We start from the raw sequence: 17,670 nt of genomic DNA on the forward strand, positions 1-17,670 counted from the left end.
AGCAGCTAGCATGGATAAAACTATCTCCTTCCTTGTTAGAGAGGGCTCTGACATTGCTTCCCATCTGGCACACTGTAACTTGCAGATCCGTTTGGCTTTTGAGCTGTGGACTCCCCATCACTTCAACTGATTGTTCAAGAGGGTCTTGTTGGTAGAACCAAGACCATTACACAAGGATTGGGAGAAGAAGACTAGATTCGGACAGTTTGACCTTTTGTTACTCTTTTAGTCATAACTGGAGCTATAGATATATTTTTTATGTTATTCAAGTTGTTCTGGAAACTAAACTTCCATACCTTTCCAATGGTATATGACACGTCTTCTAATTCATTAAGACGAGAGAGAACCATCTATTTTAAGTTGAACTTTTGCTGCTGCTCCCAGACAGAATGCGAAAACAACAAATTTGTCTTATTTAATTAGTTGGGCTATCAAACTTCATTTATTTTGAGAGGAGACATTTTATTTAGGTGTTAGACTTGTTTATTTTGTTTATTTTAATTAGTTTGGGCTAGTTTTAACTTGAGTTTATTATTATTTAAATTAGACTTATGTGAAACCCATTAGAAAAACTAGGGTTTTGGCTTGGAGTTTAAATACTCTTTAGGAATAATTTTAGGGCAGACTTGTGATGATATTTTTAGCATTGTAGCCGAATTTTTGGTTGCTCAATCTTGGTTCTTGATTGAACTTTCAACTCTTCAAAGAACTGACCATTCTTTGTTGTGAATTTATACTTTCTTTGCTCGTCTCCAGGTGTAAGCATTGTGATCGAGTTGGTTTATAGTCTTGTTGCCTTTGAACAAGTCTTCCATTGTGATAAACTCATTCAAATATCAACAAACTTGGATTAAATTGATTTTAAAATCTTGAATTCCATTAAATTTCGCTAGGGTTTGTATCACTTAGTATTGTTGCTGACAAGGGTTTGAAAAACCTATACCTCTCCACGTTTGAACAAGGGAGAAGTTCTATATTTAGAAACACATTCATGCAGGCACTCCCTCTTATTTTTTCTTTTTCTTTTTTGCTTTTTAACTTGAAAAAATATGTTAAAAAATAATATAAATCATAAAAACACTAAATCTACATAAGTTTTTGTACATCACAAACTGATTTTGGAGCTTAAAAAAATTCCCTTGTGAAATAAATTAAATAAATATGAAGTTTCAGTTTTCTTCATCTTATGTTCTTATTTTTTGAGAGGGTCCTTGGCTACTAGAAACAAGAATCACACCCCTATGGGTTCAGTAGCTTTATTCAGCCATGCCATCTCAGATTCATCCAAATAAGGGGCCAGAATATCCCTACATCTCCCATGGTAGCTGTTACGCCAATTTATCTCTTCAGGACCAAGAAGGGTCAAGTCGATCATCTTCGTTTGATATGGTGCCCATGTTTTGTGCTCGAAAGATAAGTAGCCCTTGTCACCAAAATTGAATTTTGTATCGGCCTCCTTGACGATAAGCACATTCTCCAATCTTATCCCGAAGTTCCCATCCTCATAGTATCCAGGTTCATCTGTTACAGTCATGGAAGCTAATTACGAGCATGTGGACGTCTGTTACAGTTCACCAAAATCCTTCATGTTCATATAGGTATGATCCAATACCATGACCAGTGCCATGGTGATAATCAAGAGTCCAAGACCATCCTTCCATAAAGGAATTCGAGCAAGAATGTCAAGGGCATGACCGTTAGTTCCGTTGAGAAAACAAGCATTACCCAAAGCAATGTGACCCTTGAGAACCTGGTTCGGTGGAGACGAAGTTGATGATGGTGTGCTGGCTAGCCAATGCTACCCCCTGTTTTTGTTCTTTGTTTTTTTTTTGGTGTATTTTGATTTTTTATCTATTAAATATAAATTATATATTGAGAATTCATCTAATAATTTAAAATATTAAATTAAAATAATTCTTTGACATATTCAATCTGATAAATACATTTTGCCTTAAAAAAAAAAGGGCAGCACGCGTTTTCTTCAATTATGGAAAAGAAATTATCTTCTTTTTTTTTCCTGAGAAGAAATAACGATCCATCTTAATTAAAGGCCTTCAGATTTCAACACATGAAGGGATGCATACATATCCCAGGAATTAACAATGGAGGAGGGATAACTTTTAATTGCCACTGATTTCTTGACAAAACGCACCGTACTAAGCTGTTGTTAAGCCGTTACTTATGCGCACCGTTTCAATAAATTGTAATTCTCATTACTGAGAAGGTTGTCAAATCAGCACCATCTTCTGCTCTGCCTAAATATACCGGCTGTGGATTCCCTCTCTTCTCCCCGTCTTTCTCTCGCTCCCGCTCTCTCTTTCTCTGTCTTCTCAATCTTTCAGGTTCAACACATATTGGAGGATTCTTAATCGGGTTGTTACCTATAGATCGTACGTGATCTTATACCAGCTTTGTGATGTATGCAGGAATAATATTGGTCTTTAAATGGTTTTATTTCTTAAATAAATTAAAGAATTGAAGTTAATCACTTTTCTTTTCTTTTCTGTTTATAACAAATCTACTGGACTACTCTATCCGTACCAGAGTATTTGAGCAACCAAAATAAAATTACTATGTCACGACTCGATTCTTGAATCCATGACCGGCACATAGCTAAGATTCCCTTCAAGGTTCTATATTTCTGTGAACCCAAACTCACATGCAAACTTATACTTTAAATAACTCAATAGGAGTTCAACGCAACAGTAATAACAAAACTAACTTTATAATATAATTTGATTATCTTAATACAAGACTTAATTCAAATTACACCCAAAAAAACATGTTTTGAAGATCCAACAAAAGTAACCTGATAATAAGTTATAAGCCTAAAAAAGATAAATAATATGAGGGTGATTTCAACAACTCAGTGAGTAGGTAACGTTTAATATACATATACGAGCTAGGTAATACAACAATAAGTAATATATATATATATATATACACACACCCGCACGCGCGCGCGCACAACTATGGCTTTAGGTTCTTATAAGAAGATTTCTTAAATAGGTCATAACAAGAATATCATAAGGTAAAGCTCATCAGAAAATCAAAATGTAATAAGCATGAGGCTTCATATTGTGGGATGATCAGTCCACACAGGTTGGTGACTCCCCCGACCAACTAGGGTTTTAGATACGATATGCACAAAGACTAATACTACGTTGTTAGCATGGGTATTCTGACTGGCATACCATAGGTTCATATCATAATCAAATAAAGATATTCATATTTCAAGGCACAACTTATAACATCAATCAAATGATGAGCTTTCAACTCAGAAGTCAATTCAAAAATATATATTGGTTCATATCAAGAATTTAGATTTAATAATTGATCATTTTTTATCATAACAAAAATAATATTCAACATATATTATCAAAAAGCATGATCCAAATCATATTAACAACTTAAATATATGTACCATATGAAAAATTATTCACTCACTTAACTGAAAAGCAAACAGAACTCGAAAGTAGATACCGAAGGAAAGCCTACTGATGTGTCTTAGGTAGAATATCATGATTATTTAAATACAAAGGAGACATATTAAAAAAAAAGACTAAAAAAGAACGTACAACCTATTTAATACACTTAACTAAGAGTTTGTTCCATAACCTTATATGTTTTGAACTAAACTAGTCTTTTTTTTTCAAAACCCAAAAATTAAACGGTTTTCTTGAAATCTAATTCATAAAAAAACAAATAATAAGACTCGATAATAATTAATTAAATAATCCTTAATTATTCATCAAACCAATCTGAAAAGGCTAATATTACAGCTAAGGACCAAATAGAATTTTAGGAGTCAAATTAATTGGAGGATCAAATTGAAAATATCATAAATTCATAACTATATTGGAAGTTTGCGCATAAATCATTCTCAATTTTGTCTAGAATCTCTAATTATGCTGGAATTTTTGTTAAATTTTTAGGGGTCAAATTGTAATTTTTTCAAATTAGAGGGTCAAACTGAAAATGTCATAAATTCATAAATATATTGGAATCTTGCCCATAATTCACCCTCAATTCTGTCCAGAATCTCTAATTATGCTACAGGGACCATTTTATATTTTTTTCAAAGTTCAGGGACTAAACTGTAATTTTCATAAATTAAGAGATCAAACTGAAATTTCATCATCTTCAACCTTAAACTCAGATTTTTTCATAGATTACCTCCTGATTTACCAAAATCTCTAACTCAAACTCATCATTTAAACAGATCATAACTCAAAATCATCATTTTTATCTAAAATCTTTCAAAATCAACTAAATAACTCATTACCCAAAATAATTAACCCATAATATTCAAATCAATTCATCAATCAACTCAAAACAAAATCTTCAAAACTCTAATCTTCAACAAAACAGTAAATCAAAGCTAAAAAAACATATTTATACACATCAAAATATAAATATTACATTTTAAACTTATTTTCTCTAACTCTCTTCTCTTTTATTTATCTTTCCCTCTTTCCTCCTCTTCTTCTTCCTACCCTTTTCTTTTCTCTTGCTTGTTCTCACTCTCAAATTTCAAATCCCTCTTTCTTTTTTCCTTCTATTTATACTTAGTAAGGTTTTATTCAATTACTAAAATACTCCTTATTCATTTATATATACTTTTAAACCTTCAAAGGTTTTGTTGCCTTTTTTCCTATTCTCTTTTATTTTCAAAACATTACACACTGCAACTTGGAATATTGGGAAATCTGGCATTTGATGGGAGAATTAAAAAAAATAAAATTAAAAGTGAAGAAAAGTGTGAATTTGATAGGAGAACAGAGGAGTATGGAGCAGCAGAGCCTAATAATTCCTAACAATTTTAGGATGTGAGTATAGAGAAAAATTAGAGAAAATAAAGATGCAGGGAGCAAAGGAAGGGTGGCTGATTGTATTTAGAGAATGCTATTTTAGATTTAAGATTAAAAAAAATACTTATTTATATTTATTTTTTTAAGTGTTAAATAATGATTTAGTTGAATTGGTTCGGTTAAATCAATTTTTAAAATTAAAAACCTAAACTGAAGTCAACCAGAAATTTTTGTGATTTTTTAATTAGTTAATTTTTTTTCTTTTCAGTTCAGTGTTTTTTTTTGTTTTTTTTATTTAATCAGTTATTCCATTTTTTCCTCATCCCTACTAGCAGCTGACCAGAGTACTATTATTTCTGGCCAAGTTTTCTTTGGAGTTTCGATCTTCATTAATTGTTCTCATGAATCTGGTTTTTTTTAATTAAAAAGTACATAACACCTTTGTTTTAGCATCGAACAGTAGACTCAAAGGATTTGAAGCAGTGTAATGTGAACACGTTGAATAGTTAGTGCGAATAAATAAAGCAAGAGATTCATGAAAGTGACATTGGTGGTTTCCAGGAGGCAGTGAGACTAGTCTTTGCATACAGCACAAAGAAAGCACAAGGGATTTACAATTATTGACTAAAAATAAGCTTGCAGTTTACAATTATTTTCAAAACATTACACTCTGTTCTTGATCTGTATACCATTGATTTCCTGATTTCCGTCACCAAATTTCTTAAACCTTTCTCATGATCTTTGCTTCCCTTTTCCTAATTTCCCTTTTCCGACTTCTGCCAATCATCTCGTATAGTGTTCTTGATCTGTATCTGTATCATCTGTAATAATTGCATATTGGACAAAGAGAGCACAGGGGATTTGCCCTATTACACAAGAAATAATTATCTAGTCCTCCTTCATGTTAATCAATTAATTGCCTGTGCTCTCCTTCACGAGATCAGCTGTTACTGACTGACTAAATGTAAGTTAGCAGTACTGATTAAATAAAACAACAAAAAGGAAAAGGGTGAAAGACAGCTTGCTTACCTTTAAGAGATGGTTCCTTTTTTGTGCTGATATTCCCCAAGTAAGCATATGTTTATCCATGCTAGCAGCTAGGGGTCTGCATTTTCAGTTCTGATTTTTGTGAAGCCAGCCACCAAAGTCCAGCCACCTAAGTCAACAAAGGTGGGAGTCAACAATGGTGGTGAAGCCATCCTTCCTTAGTCACAAATTGTAGGCACCAAACTTGTGCCACTTGCCTTGCCCCTTGTATTTACATGGATGCTTGCCTATAAATAGGCAATGCATCCAAGCATTGTAAACACACCATAAGAGAGAAACAAGAGAGGAAGAGAAGAGTGAGAGAGGGAAAGTAATCCCACAAAATTGTGAGGTATTTGTGAGAGAGTAAGTGAGGTGTTTTCTCCTATTAATAGAGAGATTTCAGTTGTTCTCCTATTAGTAGAGAGAGGTTGTAATTCCCACATTACTTAGTAAAATCCTTCTATACTTGCCCGTGGACGTAGCCAAATTGGGTGAACCACGTAAATTCTTGTGTGTCTAATTTCTCATTTTATCCTATCATTTGTCTTTTATCTTGTCGGGTTTGCATGCCAGTATCCTAACAGTGGTATCAGAGCCTTCTGGTTGGTGTTGTTAATACACAAAAGTTATTCGTGTATACGGTTACTATTCACGTCTACGGCACTATTCACCTATACGTCACTATTCATCCATACGGTACTGTTCACATACGTTATTGTTGGCGTATATAGAAAGTCAGTGCGGTGATTAAATACAGTCTAGGAAGTTCTGTCTAAGGAGATTGGGTTTTAAGCGGGACCGTTTGTGACCCCTCCAATCTTTCCTGGGAACTTACTTAGTAAAGTATTATTCACACGATGCTATTTCTATATACGTTACAGATCTGTGAAACGGTGATAGCTGAATAGATCTCGGTGAATACAATGGCAGCAAAGTACGAGATTGAGAGGTTCAAGGGGAGCAATTTCTCACTGTGGAGAATGAGAATCAAGGCAATCTTAAGGAAAGATAATTGCTTGGCAGCAATTGGGGATCGGCCCGCGGAGATCACTGATAATGCAAAATGGAATGAAATGGATGGCAATGCTATTGCTAACATACATTTAGCATTAGCCGACGAAGTGTTATCAAGTGTGGCGGAGAAGAAAACAGCTAAGGAGATATGGGAGACTCTAACAAAGCTATATGAGTCCAAGTCTTTGCACAATAAGATTTTCTTAAAGCGGAGACTTTATACCCTTCGAATGGCAGAAACCACGGCGGTAACTGACCACATCAACACAATAAGAACTCTATTTTCACAACTCACTACGTTGGGTCAACAAATAGAGGAAAGTGAACGTGCAGAGCTTCTACTTCAAAGTCTTCCAGATTCGTATGATCAACTCATTATCAACTTGACCAATAATATCCTCACAGACTATTTAGTCTTTGATGATGTTGCAGCCGCCATCTTGGAAGAAGAAAATAGGCGCAAAAATAAAGGAGACAGAAATAGTTCAAACCAAGCAGAGGCATTGTTGGTGTCAAGAGGGAGATCAACGGAGTGTGGCTCCAGTGGGAGTCAAAGGCAAGGGAGGTCCAAATCAAGAAGCAAGAAGACTGTGAAATGCTACAACTGTGGCAGAAAAGGGCACTTCAAAAGGGATTGTTGGTTTAAAAAGGGTATAGAGAACACTGCAGAGTCATCAAAACCTCAAGGATGTGTTGCGAGCACCTCAGAAGATGGGGAGGTTTTATATAGTGAAGCAGCGACAATCTCTACAGATAGAGAAGAGCTTACTGAGGTCTGGCTAATGGATTCAGGAGCAACATGGCATATGACTCCTAATCGAGATTGGTTCCAGACATATGAACCCATCTCTGGAGGCAAAGTGTTCATGGGTGATAATCATGCTGTAGAGATTGCTGGCATTGGCACCATCAAATTGAAGATGTATGATGGCTTAATTCGCACTATTTCAGGAGTGCGACATGTGAAAGACTTAAAGAAGAATCTTTTGTCCGTGGGACAATTTGATAGTCTTGGCTGTAAGATCCGAACAGACAATGGAATAATGAAAATTGTCAAAGGAGCGCTGGTGGTTTTAAAGGCGAGAAAGACAGTTGCAAACATGTTTGTATTAATGGGAGAAACACATCATGGGGCAGAAGCGTCAATCGCATCAGCCAGTCCTGCAGAAGAGAAGACGATGATGTGGCATCAAAAACTAGGCCACATGTCAGAGAAAGGTTTGAAAGTTCTCTCTGATCAGAAGTTACTCCCTGGGCTTACAAAGGTTACTTTACCCTTTTGTGAGCATTGTGTTACAAGCAAACAACACAGGTTGAAGTTTGGCACATCAACAACTAAGAGCAAATGCATCTTAGATCTGATTCACTCTGATGTTTGGCAAGCACCGGTTGTATCCTTGGGAGGAGCAAGATACTTTGTATCATTCATAGATGACTTCTCCAGGAGATGTTGGGTGTATCCAATTAGAAGGAAGGCAGATGTGTTCGCAGTCTTTAAAACTTTCAAAGCGCGGGTGGAACTTGAATCTGAAAAGAAGATCAAGTGTTTGAGGACTCACAATGGAGGAGAATATACCAGTGATGAATTTGATAACTTCTGTCAACATGAAGGTATCAAAAGGCAGTTCACAACGGCATACACTCCACAGCAAAATGGAGTGGCAGAGCGGATGAACAGAACTCTATTAGAAAGAACAAGAGCAATGTTGAAGACTGCAGGTCTAGGAAAGTCATTTTGGGCAGAAGCAGTCAATACCGCATGTTATGTGATAAATCGATCTCCGTCAACTGCAATTGAGCTGAAGACACCGATGGAGATGTGGACTGGAAAACCAGCTGATTATTCTCGATTGCATATATTTGGAAGTCCTGTGTACGTGATGTACAATACACAAGAAGTTAGCAAGCTGGATTCAAAATCCAGAAAATGTGTATTCTTGGGATATGCTGATGGAGTGAAGGGGTATCGCTTGTGGGATCCCACTGCCCACAAGGTAGTCATCAGCAGAGATGTTATATTTGCAGAAGATAAAATGAAAATGGAAGAAAATAATAGCATTTTAAAGGAGACTACAGAAGTCCAGATGGAAAATACTCAGAATCGTACTTCTTCTGAAGCTGCACCAGAGCATGAAGAACAAGAACAAATAGAGTCTGAAACTCCTGAAGTTCGACGGTCAACTCGTGAAAGAAGACCACCGGCTTGGCACTCAGAATATGTTACTGAGAGCAACATTGCATACTGTCTTCTAACAGAGGATGGAGAGCCATCAACTTTTCATGAGGCTATCAAAAGCACAGATGTATCTATGTGGATGACAGCAATGCAAGAGGAGATTGAAGCTTTGCACAAGAATAACACTTGGGATCTTGTTCTGCTACCACAAGGAAGAAAGGCCATTGGCAACAAATGGGTTTACAAGATAAAACGTGATGGCAATGATCAAGTGGAGCGGTATCGTGCAAGATTGGTGGTGAAAGGGTATGCTCAGAAAGAAGGGATAGACTTCAATGAGATATTTTCTCCGGTGGTACGACTTACTACAATCAGAGTAGTCTTGGCAATGTGTGCTATATTTGATCTTCACCTAGAGCAGTTAGATGTGAAAACTGCATTTCTTCATGGAGAACTTGAAGAAGAAATTTATATGCTCCAACCAGAGGGTTTTGCTGAAACAGGCAAGGAGAACTTGGTTTGCAGGTTGAACAAATCTCTATACGGTCTCAAACAGGCGCCGAGGTGTTGGTACAAGAGATTTGATTCCTTCATAATTAGCCTTGGGTACAACAGACTCAGTTCAGACCATTGTACGTATTACAAGAGGTTTGAAGAAGATGATGTTTTCATCATTTTGTTGTTGTACGTAGATGACATGTTGGTAATAGGCCCCAACAAAGATCGAGTCCAAGAATTGAAGGCACAGTTGGCTAGGGAGTTTGATATGAAGGACTTGGGACCAGCAAACAAGATTCTAGGGATGCAAATTCACCGAGACAGAAGTAAAAGGAAGATTTGGCTTTCTCAGAAGAATTATTTGAAGAAGATCTTGCGTCGCTTCAACATGCAAGATTGTAAGCCAATTTCCGCCTCACTTCCTGTTAACTTCAAATTATCCTCAAGTATGTCTCCTAGCAATGAAGCAGAGAGGATGGAGATGTCTCGAGTACCGTATGCATCAGCAGTGGGAAGTTTAATGTTTGCCATGATATGTACAAGACCAGACATTGCACAAGCAGTGGGAGCAACTAGTCGATACATGGCAAATCCTGGTAGAGAGCATTGGAATACTATTAAGAGGATCTTGAGATACATCAAGGGTACCTCAGATGCCGCATTATGTTATGGAGGATCAGAATTTACTGTCAGAGGTTATGTTGATTCAGATTTTGCTGGTGACCTTGAGAAAAGAAAATCCACTACAGGCTATGTGTTCATAATTGCAGGAGGAGCTGTGAGCTGGGTCTCTAAACTTCAGACTGTTGTAGCTTTATCCACAACAGAAGCTGAGTACATGGCAGCTACACAAGCTTGTAAAGAAGCAATATGGATGAAGAAACTTATGAAGGAGCTCGGGCACAAACAAGAGAAGATTCTTTTGTATTGTGATAGTCAGAGTGCCTTGCATATTGCAAGGAATCCAGCGTTTCATTCAAGAACAAAACACATAGATGTTCAGTATCACTTTGTTCGCGAAGTGGTGGAAGATGGAAGTGTGGATTTTCAGAAGGTTCACACAAAGGAAAACCCAGCAGATGCTTTGACTAAACCAGTCAGCACTGATAAGTATATATGGTGCAGATCCTCTTATGGCCTAGTAGAAACGTAAGCAGCATGAAGATGGCAAGTATAGAAAGGATAGAAGAATCACAGATGATCATGTGTGAAGACTTGATTAAATCATCAAAGTCTTCAAGTGGGAGAATATGAAGCCAGCCACCAAAGTCCAGCCACCTAAGTCAACAAAGGTGGGAGTCAACAATGGTGGTGAAGCCATCCTTCCTTAGTCACAAATTGTAGGCACCAAACTTGTGCCACTTGCCTTGCCCCTTGTATTTACATGGATGCTTGCCTATAAATAGGCAATGCATCCAAGCATTGTAAACACACCATAAGAGAGAAACAAGAGAGGAAGAGAAGAGTGAGAGAGGGAAAGTAATCCCACAAAATTGTGAGGTATTTGTGAGAGAGTAAGTGAGGTGTTTTCTCCTATTAATAGAGAGATTTCAGTTGTTCTCCTATTAGTAGAGAGAGGTTGTAATTCCCACATTACTTAGTAAAATCCTTCTATACTTGCCCGTGGACGTAGCCAAATTGGGTGAACCACGTAAATTCTTGTGTGTCTAATTTCTCATTTTATCCTATCATTTGTCTTTTATCTTGTCGGGTTTGCATGCCAGTATCCTAACAATTTTGGGTAAAATCAATAAAAAAAAAACTGAAATTATTTTTTTAAAAGTTTCTGAACCGAACTAAAAACCAGTTAGAATCGACCATGTTAAGTTTGGTTTTTTTTTCCTTCCAAACCAGTTTAAACTTATATGTTTTATTTTTATTTTCACAACTTTATGCTTATTTTATGAGAAATCTTAGCTTTTCAACAAGCTAAACCAGCTAAGGATAATATTTTAAAATCCAACTGAATATTCAATTGTTATCCTGTTGTCCTCACAAATTTTTTTTTACTAGTTTGACATAACAATCTAAGGTTACATGAGAAATAAAAAGAAAAAAAGATTAAAAGCTAAAGAGAGGGATCTCTTTCGTCTCATCCCGTCAGTAAACATTACTTTCTTCTGGCCCGAAGTCCCTTAGTTGAGTGCCGCTTTGAATCTGAAGGAAGGCAGTGGTAGATACTTCCTGTACCGAGTGCGTGCCTTTGATGGGAGAATTAAAAAAATTAAAATCAAAAGTGAAGAAAAGTGTGAATTTGATGGAGCAGCAGAGCCTAGTAATTCCTAACAATTTTAGGATGTGAGTATAGAGGAAAATTAGAGAAAATAAAGATGCAGAAGCAAAGGAAGGGCGGCTGATTGTCTTTAGAGAATGCTATTTTAGATTTAGGATTAAAAAAATACTTATTTATACTTGTATTTTTAAGTTTTAAATAATGGCCTCGTTGAATTGATTCGATTCAATCAATTTTAAAATTTGAAAACCTAAACTGAATTCAACCAGCAATTTTATGATTTTTTAATTAGTTAATTATTTTTCTTTTCAGTTCAGTGTTTTTTATTATTTTTCTTATTTAATCAGTTATTCCATTTTTTCCTCATCCCTACTAGCAGCTGACCGGAGTAGTACTGTTATTGCTGGCCAAGTGATGTTCTTTGGAGTTTCGATCTTCATTAATTGTTCTCATGAATCTGGTTTTTTTTCTTATTAAAAAAGTACATAACACTTTTGTTTTAGCATCTAACAGTGTAATGTGAACACGTTGAATAGTTAGTGTTTTTGAATAAATAAAGCAAGAGATTCATGAAAGTGACAGTGGTGGTTTCCAGGAGGCAGTGAGACTAGTCTTTGCATACAGGACAAAGAAAGCACAAGGCATTTACAATTATTGACTAAAAGTAAGCTTCCAGCCAATTTCTATTGACTTCTCCAAAGAAAAAAACATAAAGTTGCTTGCAAATTGCAGTGACTTTTTTAATAGCTAGTCTTCCAATGAGAGAGAGATATCTCAGTATACCATTGATTTCCTAATTTCCCTCACCAAATTTCTTAAACCTTTCTCATGATCTGTGCTTCCTTTTTCTGATCGAATCGAATCATCGCGTATTCTGTTCTTGATCTGTATCTTTCTTGCTTGAAAGGTAAATCCTACTTTCTTTTCTTGTTTTTCTACCACTAATTTTGTTTCAAATAAGATTTGCCCATTTGGTTGTAGAATTAATAAGTAGGATTGTAGATTGATCAATCAAGTAGAACTTAATTGTATATGTGTTGCTTGATCTATTTTAGAACTCAAAACTCATATTTAGCTTTGTTCTTACATATTGCCATCAACTTAAACTACTTATCTTAAAAACAGCTGCTCTCAAGGTTTCTTTTGTGTGTTGAGTGCCTCTTGTCAGCTTGACAGGTGACTAGTTAGTTTGCCAACTCTTTCTCATATTCTTGTGCTTACATTTTCAGATCAGCTTTCCCAGAGTTTCAACATTGAGGCGCGTCCACACGTTTCCCCACTCAGCAATTAGCTTCAGATTCTTTTGTTAAAATTCTTTTGAATCCAGGTAAAGTGTTTATACTTCATCTTCTTCATTTTGTTGCTGTCTTTGTTTTTGAATCTTTTTTAGTAAACCGCAAGCTGTTGAAATCTTATTGAGAAACTTTTAAAGTCCTTGCCTTCTAGAGTTCATACCAAATTCATTGTTAATATTAGTTGTTTTGATTCTTCCAAATAAAAGTATGAGTTTGAGTTCTATGCATTATAGAACTCAAACTCATATTATAACTTTGTTCATTTTGCTTTCAACTTCAACTGCTTATCTTAAAAAAAAAGCCGAGTTTCTTCCAAATTTTTATCTTAGATTGCTTTTCTGAAAATTATTTAAATTATTCAATAGTTGTTATAATTTTTTTATCTGCTTGAAGTGCATCTCTATAGGAAAATATATAGTTAAGTGCCTGCCTATTTAATTTTAGAATTTGTAATGATTGATTTAATTATACAGATTCAGTTTATTTTGTGAACACACTTACGGCATTAATCTTTTGTAAGATATTTGAGGTTTGCACTCTTTTCCTTTGCTTACTTATTTAAAAAATAATGATTTCCTCTAAATTTTCATTTTAAGATTGAGTTCTTATTTTCCAATTAATTCAACATCCATTTTTATGCCTTACTTTTGACAATTTTTTATTTGATGTTTGAAGGGCCAAAGAAGAAAGCGGTGAAAATGGCTAGACAGAATGATCCATTTTGGGATTTTGTTGGGAAGTTGGATGGTGGTCGTTTCAACTGTACATTTTGTGGCTATAAATATGCTGCTGCTACTTCCGTTACGAGGATCAAATGGCATTTGTCAGGAGTCCAAGGGCGTGGTGTTGCAATTTGTAGACAAGTGCCTGAAGACGTTCAAGAAGCAGCTTTTCAAGCTGTGCATGGTGGCAACAAAAGACATAAAGGCATAGCAAGTTCAAGCAATTTTAATGATAATGCCATTTCAACCATTCCACAAGAACAAAACAATGAAGTCGACAATTTTGCAGGAGATGCAGGAAGGATACAAGCACTAGGTACAATGGGTCAAGCACTTGAAAGATTTTTGGAAGAGATCAATAATGTAATGGAGGATGATATAGAGAATGGGACTGGAGGACTAGTGCAGCCGGGTGCAGGAGCTAGCTCTTCTGGAGGGCTTACAGGCAACACAAATGAGACTCCAGGAGATCCATTACCTACTAGCTTACATGTTGAAGTCGACAATGTGGCACCAGAAGGGCAACATCTGGAGAGAGTAACTGGGCAGCCTGTTGTAAGAGGTAGTTCTCATGAGAGGCCACTTGTTAATCACGATGAGCCTCAAGAAGATCAACTCTGTCCTCCACTAGTGAACATGGTTGGAGACCCTGGGCAGCCTGTTGTGAGAGACAACTCTCGTGAAGTTCTTCAACGTAATGGCGATGACAGCGGACGAGATGTGTTTCTAACTGAAGAACTAACAGGTGGAGAGTTTGAAAATAATAAGAATGCTATCTGGTCATGGATAATGAATGATGAAGCCTCATCAAGTATTGGCATTTACGGGATGGGGGGTGCGGGCAAAACAACATTGCTCACACATATCTACAATCAGCTTCTACAAGAACCTGGCACTTTTCCTCGTGTTCACTGGATCACGGTATCGCAGGATTTTAGTGTTTGTAAATTGCAGAATCTTATTGCAAAAGACATTTATTTAGATCTTTCAAATGAAGACAACGAGAGGAAAAGGGCTGCAAAACTGTCAAAAGCATTAATTAAGAAACAACGGTGGGTTCTCATCTTAGATGATTTGTGGGACTGTTTTGATTATAATAAGGTGGGAATTCCTATCAGAGTGAAGGGATGCAAACTAATTCTTACAACTCGATCATTTGGAGTTTGTCAGCGGATGTTCTGCCAGAAGACAATCAAAGTGGAGCCTCTTTCAATGGAAGAAGCTTGGGCTCTGTTCATGAAGGTACTTGGATGTATTCCTCCAGAAGTGGAAGAAATTGCAAAATCTGTTGCAAGTGAATGTGCTGGCTTGCCTCTTGGAATTATAACAATGGCCGGAACCATGAGGGGAGTGGATGACAGATGTGAGTGGAGGAATGCTTTAGAGGACCTGAAACAATCAAGAATTAGGAAAGATGATATGGAGCCTGAGGTATTCCACGTACTGAGATTTAGTTATATGCACTTAAAGGAGTCAGCACTGCAACAATGTTTCTTGTACTGTGCATTATTCCCGGAAGACGTTGAGATCCTTAGAGAGGATTTGATAGCTTATTTGATTGACGAGGGAGTGATAAAAGGGCTGAAGAGTAGGGAGGCAGAATTTAACAAAGGCCACTCGATGCTGAATAAACTTGAAAGAGCCTGCCTATTGGAAGGAGCTAAGATAGGGTATGATGATGATAGGTATGTCAAGATGCATGACTTGGTTAGGGATATGGCCATCCAAATACTAGAAGATAACTCTCAAGGCATGGTTAAAGCAGGTGCACAGTTAATAGAATTGTCGGGTGCAGAGGAGTGGACAGAGAATCTTACGAGAGTTTCACTGATGAATAACCAGATTGAAGAAATTCCTTCCAGACATTCACCAAAGTGTCCCAATCTTTCAACTCTATTGTTGTGCGGAAATCCACTGGTGCTTATTGCAGATTCATTTTTTGAGCAATTACATGGGCTCAAGGTTCTTGATCTATCTTCTACAGGTATCACAAAACTATCTGATTCTGTCTCTGAATTGGTGAATCTCACTGCATTATTGATCAACAAATGTATGAAGTTAAGGCATGTACCGTCATTGGAAAAGCTCAGGGCACTGAAGAGGTTAGAACTCCATTATACTACACTTGAAAAGATTCCTCAAGGCATGGAATGTCTATGCAACTTGAGGTATCTTAGAATGAATGGATGTGGTGAAAAGGAGTTTCCTAGTGGGTTGTTGCCTAAGCTCTCTCACCTGCATGTCTTTGTATTGGAGGAGTGGATTCCTCCTACCAAAGGTACATTGAGACAATATGCTCCGGTAACAGTTAAAGGAAAGGAAGTGGGATGCTTGAGGAATTTGGAAAGTTTGGAATGCCATTTTGAAGGTTACTCAGACTACGTGGAGTATCTCAAATCTCGCAAATCTCGGGCTGACACCAAATCACTAAGCACATACAAAATTTGTGTAGGACTACTGGATAAGTATTATTATTATGCAGTAGATGATTGCAGAAGGAAAACAATTGTTTGGGGTAGCTTGAGTATCGACAGAGATGGAGATTTTCAGGTCATGTTCTCGAAGGACATTCAACAACTTGACATTTATAATTATGATGCAACAAGTTTATGCGATTTTTGGTCTCTAATAAAGAATGCAACTGAACTGGAGGTTATCAACATTAAGTATTGCAATAGCATGGAGAGCTTGGTTTCATCTTCTTGGTTCCGCTCTGCTCCACTACCATCTCCATCGTACAAAGATATATTTTCTGGTCTTAAAGAGTTTCATTGTTGTGGTTGTAAAAGCATGAAGAAGTTGTTCCCCCTTGTCTTGCTGCCAAGCCTCGTAAACCTGGAAGCGATTAGAGTAACAGATTGTGTGAAGATGGAGGAGATAATAAGTGGAACAAGATCGGATGAAGAAGGGGTTATGGATGAAGAAAGCAGCAACAGCGAACTCAAACTCCCCAAGTTAAGAGAACTGGTAGTGTTTGGATTACTAGAACTGAAAAGCATTTGTAGTGAAAAACTGATTTGCGATTCTCTAGAAGTAATTGAAGTTTATGATTGTCAGAAGCTGAAGAGGATGGGAATTTGTACTCCGTTGCTTGAAAACGGCCAGCCATCTCCTCCCCCTTCTCTTAAAAACATTTACGTATATCCAGTAGAATGGTGGGAGTCAGTAGTGGAGTGGGAGCATCCTAACACCAAAGATGTCCTTCGTCCCTTTGTTAATATATATAAAACCAAAAGAATGGTGGGAGTCAGTAGTGGAGTGGGAGCATCCTAACGCAAAGGATGTGCTTCTTCCCTTTGTAAGGGTTTATGGAGGATGAGTGACGACACTGCCCTTGATATAATATTAAATTAAGAGTAAGCATTGTTGTTTTAATTGGATTAAGCTTAATGACTGATGAGTTTATTATATTGCTAAACATCAAATGCAAGACAATGGAGCTTCCTAACGCATGCTCACGCATGCGATGTCCTCCGTCCCTTTATGGAGTTTTCATTCGTGTTTTCACCCACACACCTGTCTAGAATCTCAAAAATTATATTCTAGGAAATATTTAGAAATTTTATCATATTATTAGAGTTAAATTATAATATTATTAAATTAAATGAACAAATTAAAAATATCATAAATTTATAATTATCCTGAAATTTTGTATATAATTCATCTTTAATTATATTTAGAATCTCAAATTATACTTTAGGAACTAATACGTAAGCCGTCTAAAATTCAGGGACTAAACTGATATTTTTATAAATTAAAGAATTAAACTAAAATTTTATAATTTTCAACCTCAAATCTAGATTTTACAAAATTACCTAATATATCAATATTTCTAACTAAATTCATTATTTAAATAAATCATAACTCAATATGATGCTAAATGTCTTTTCTC

General features: G+C 36.4%; 2 protein-coding genes and 1 long non-coding RNA gene across 8 annotated transcripts in view; 2 read left to right on the forward strand and 1 right to left on the reverse strand.

Annotated features, from left to right (window-relative positions):
* Positions 1–17,670, forward strand: part of LOC112325466 (probable disease resistance protein At4g27220) — a 210,283-nt gene that overhangs the window by 64,215 nt on the left and 128,398 nt on the right. For 2 of the 3 annotated variants that reach the window (XM_052449237.1, XM_052449236.1), the window contains one exon: positions 13,732–15,167. In XM_052449237.1, coding sequence (XP_052305197.1) covers positions 13,755–15,167 — 1,413 coding nt within the window. In that variant the 5' untranslated portion in view covers positions 13,732–13,754. Of the gene's footprint in view, positions 1–12,458; positions 12,669–13,731; positions 15,168–17,670 lie in introns of those variants that run through there. The other variant, XM_052449244.1, reaches the window with a different exon arrangement.
* The window catches only part of LOC18110954 (uncharacterized), a 34,050-nt gene that overhangs the window by 11,297 nt on the left and 5,083 nt on the right, over positions 1–17,670 (forward strand). The window lies entirely within an intron of this gene.
* Positions 14,111–17,670, reverse strand: part of LOC127904738 (uncharacterized) — a 131,325-nt gene continuing 127,765 nt past the window's right edge. The window contains exon 4 of one of the 2 annotated variants that reach the window (XR_008058141.1): positions 14,111–14,256. This is a non-coding gene — a long non-coding RNA (uncharacterized LOC127904738). Of the gene's footprint in view, positions 14,257–15,065; positions 15,168–17,670 lie in introns of those variants that run through there. The other variant, XR_008058140.1, reaches the window with a different exon arrangement.

The sequence above is a fragment of the Populus trichocarpa genome, chromosome 18 (assembly GCF_000002775.5).
Source record: "Populus trichocarpa isolate Nisqually-1 chromosome 18, P.trichocarpa_v4.1, whole genome shotgun sequence".
NCBI lineage: Eukaryota > Viridiplantae > Streptophyta > Magnoliopsida > Malpighiales > Salicaceae > Populus > Populus trichocarpa.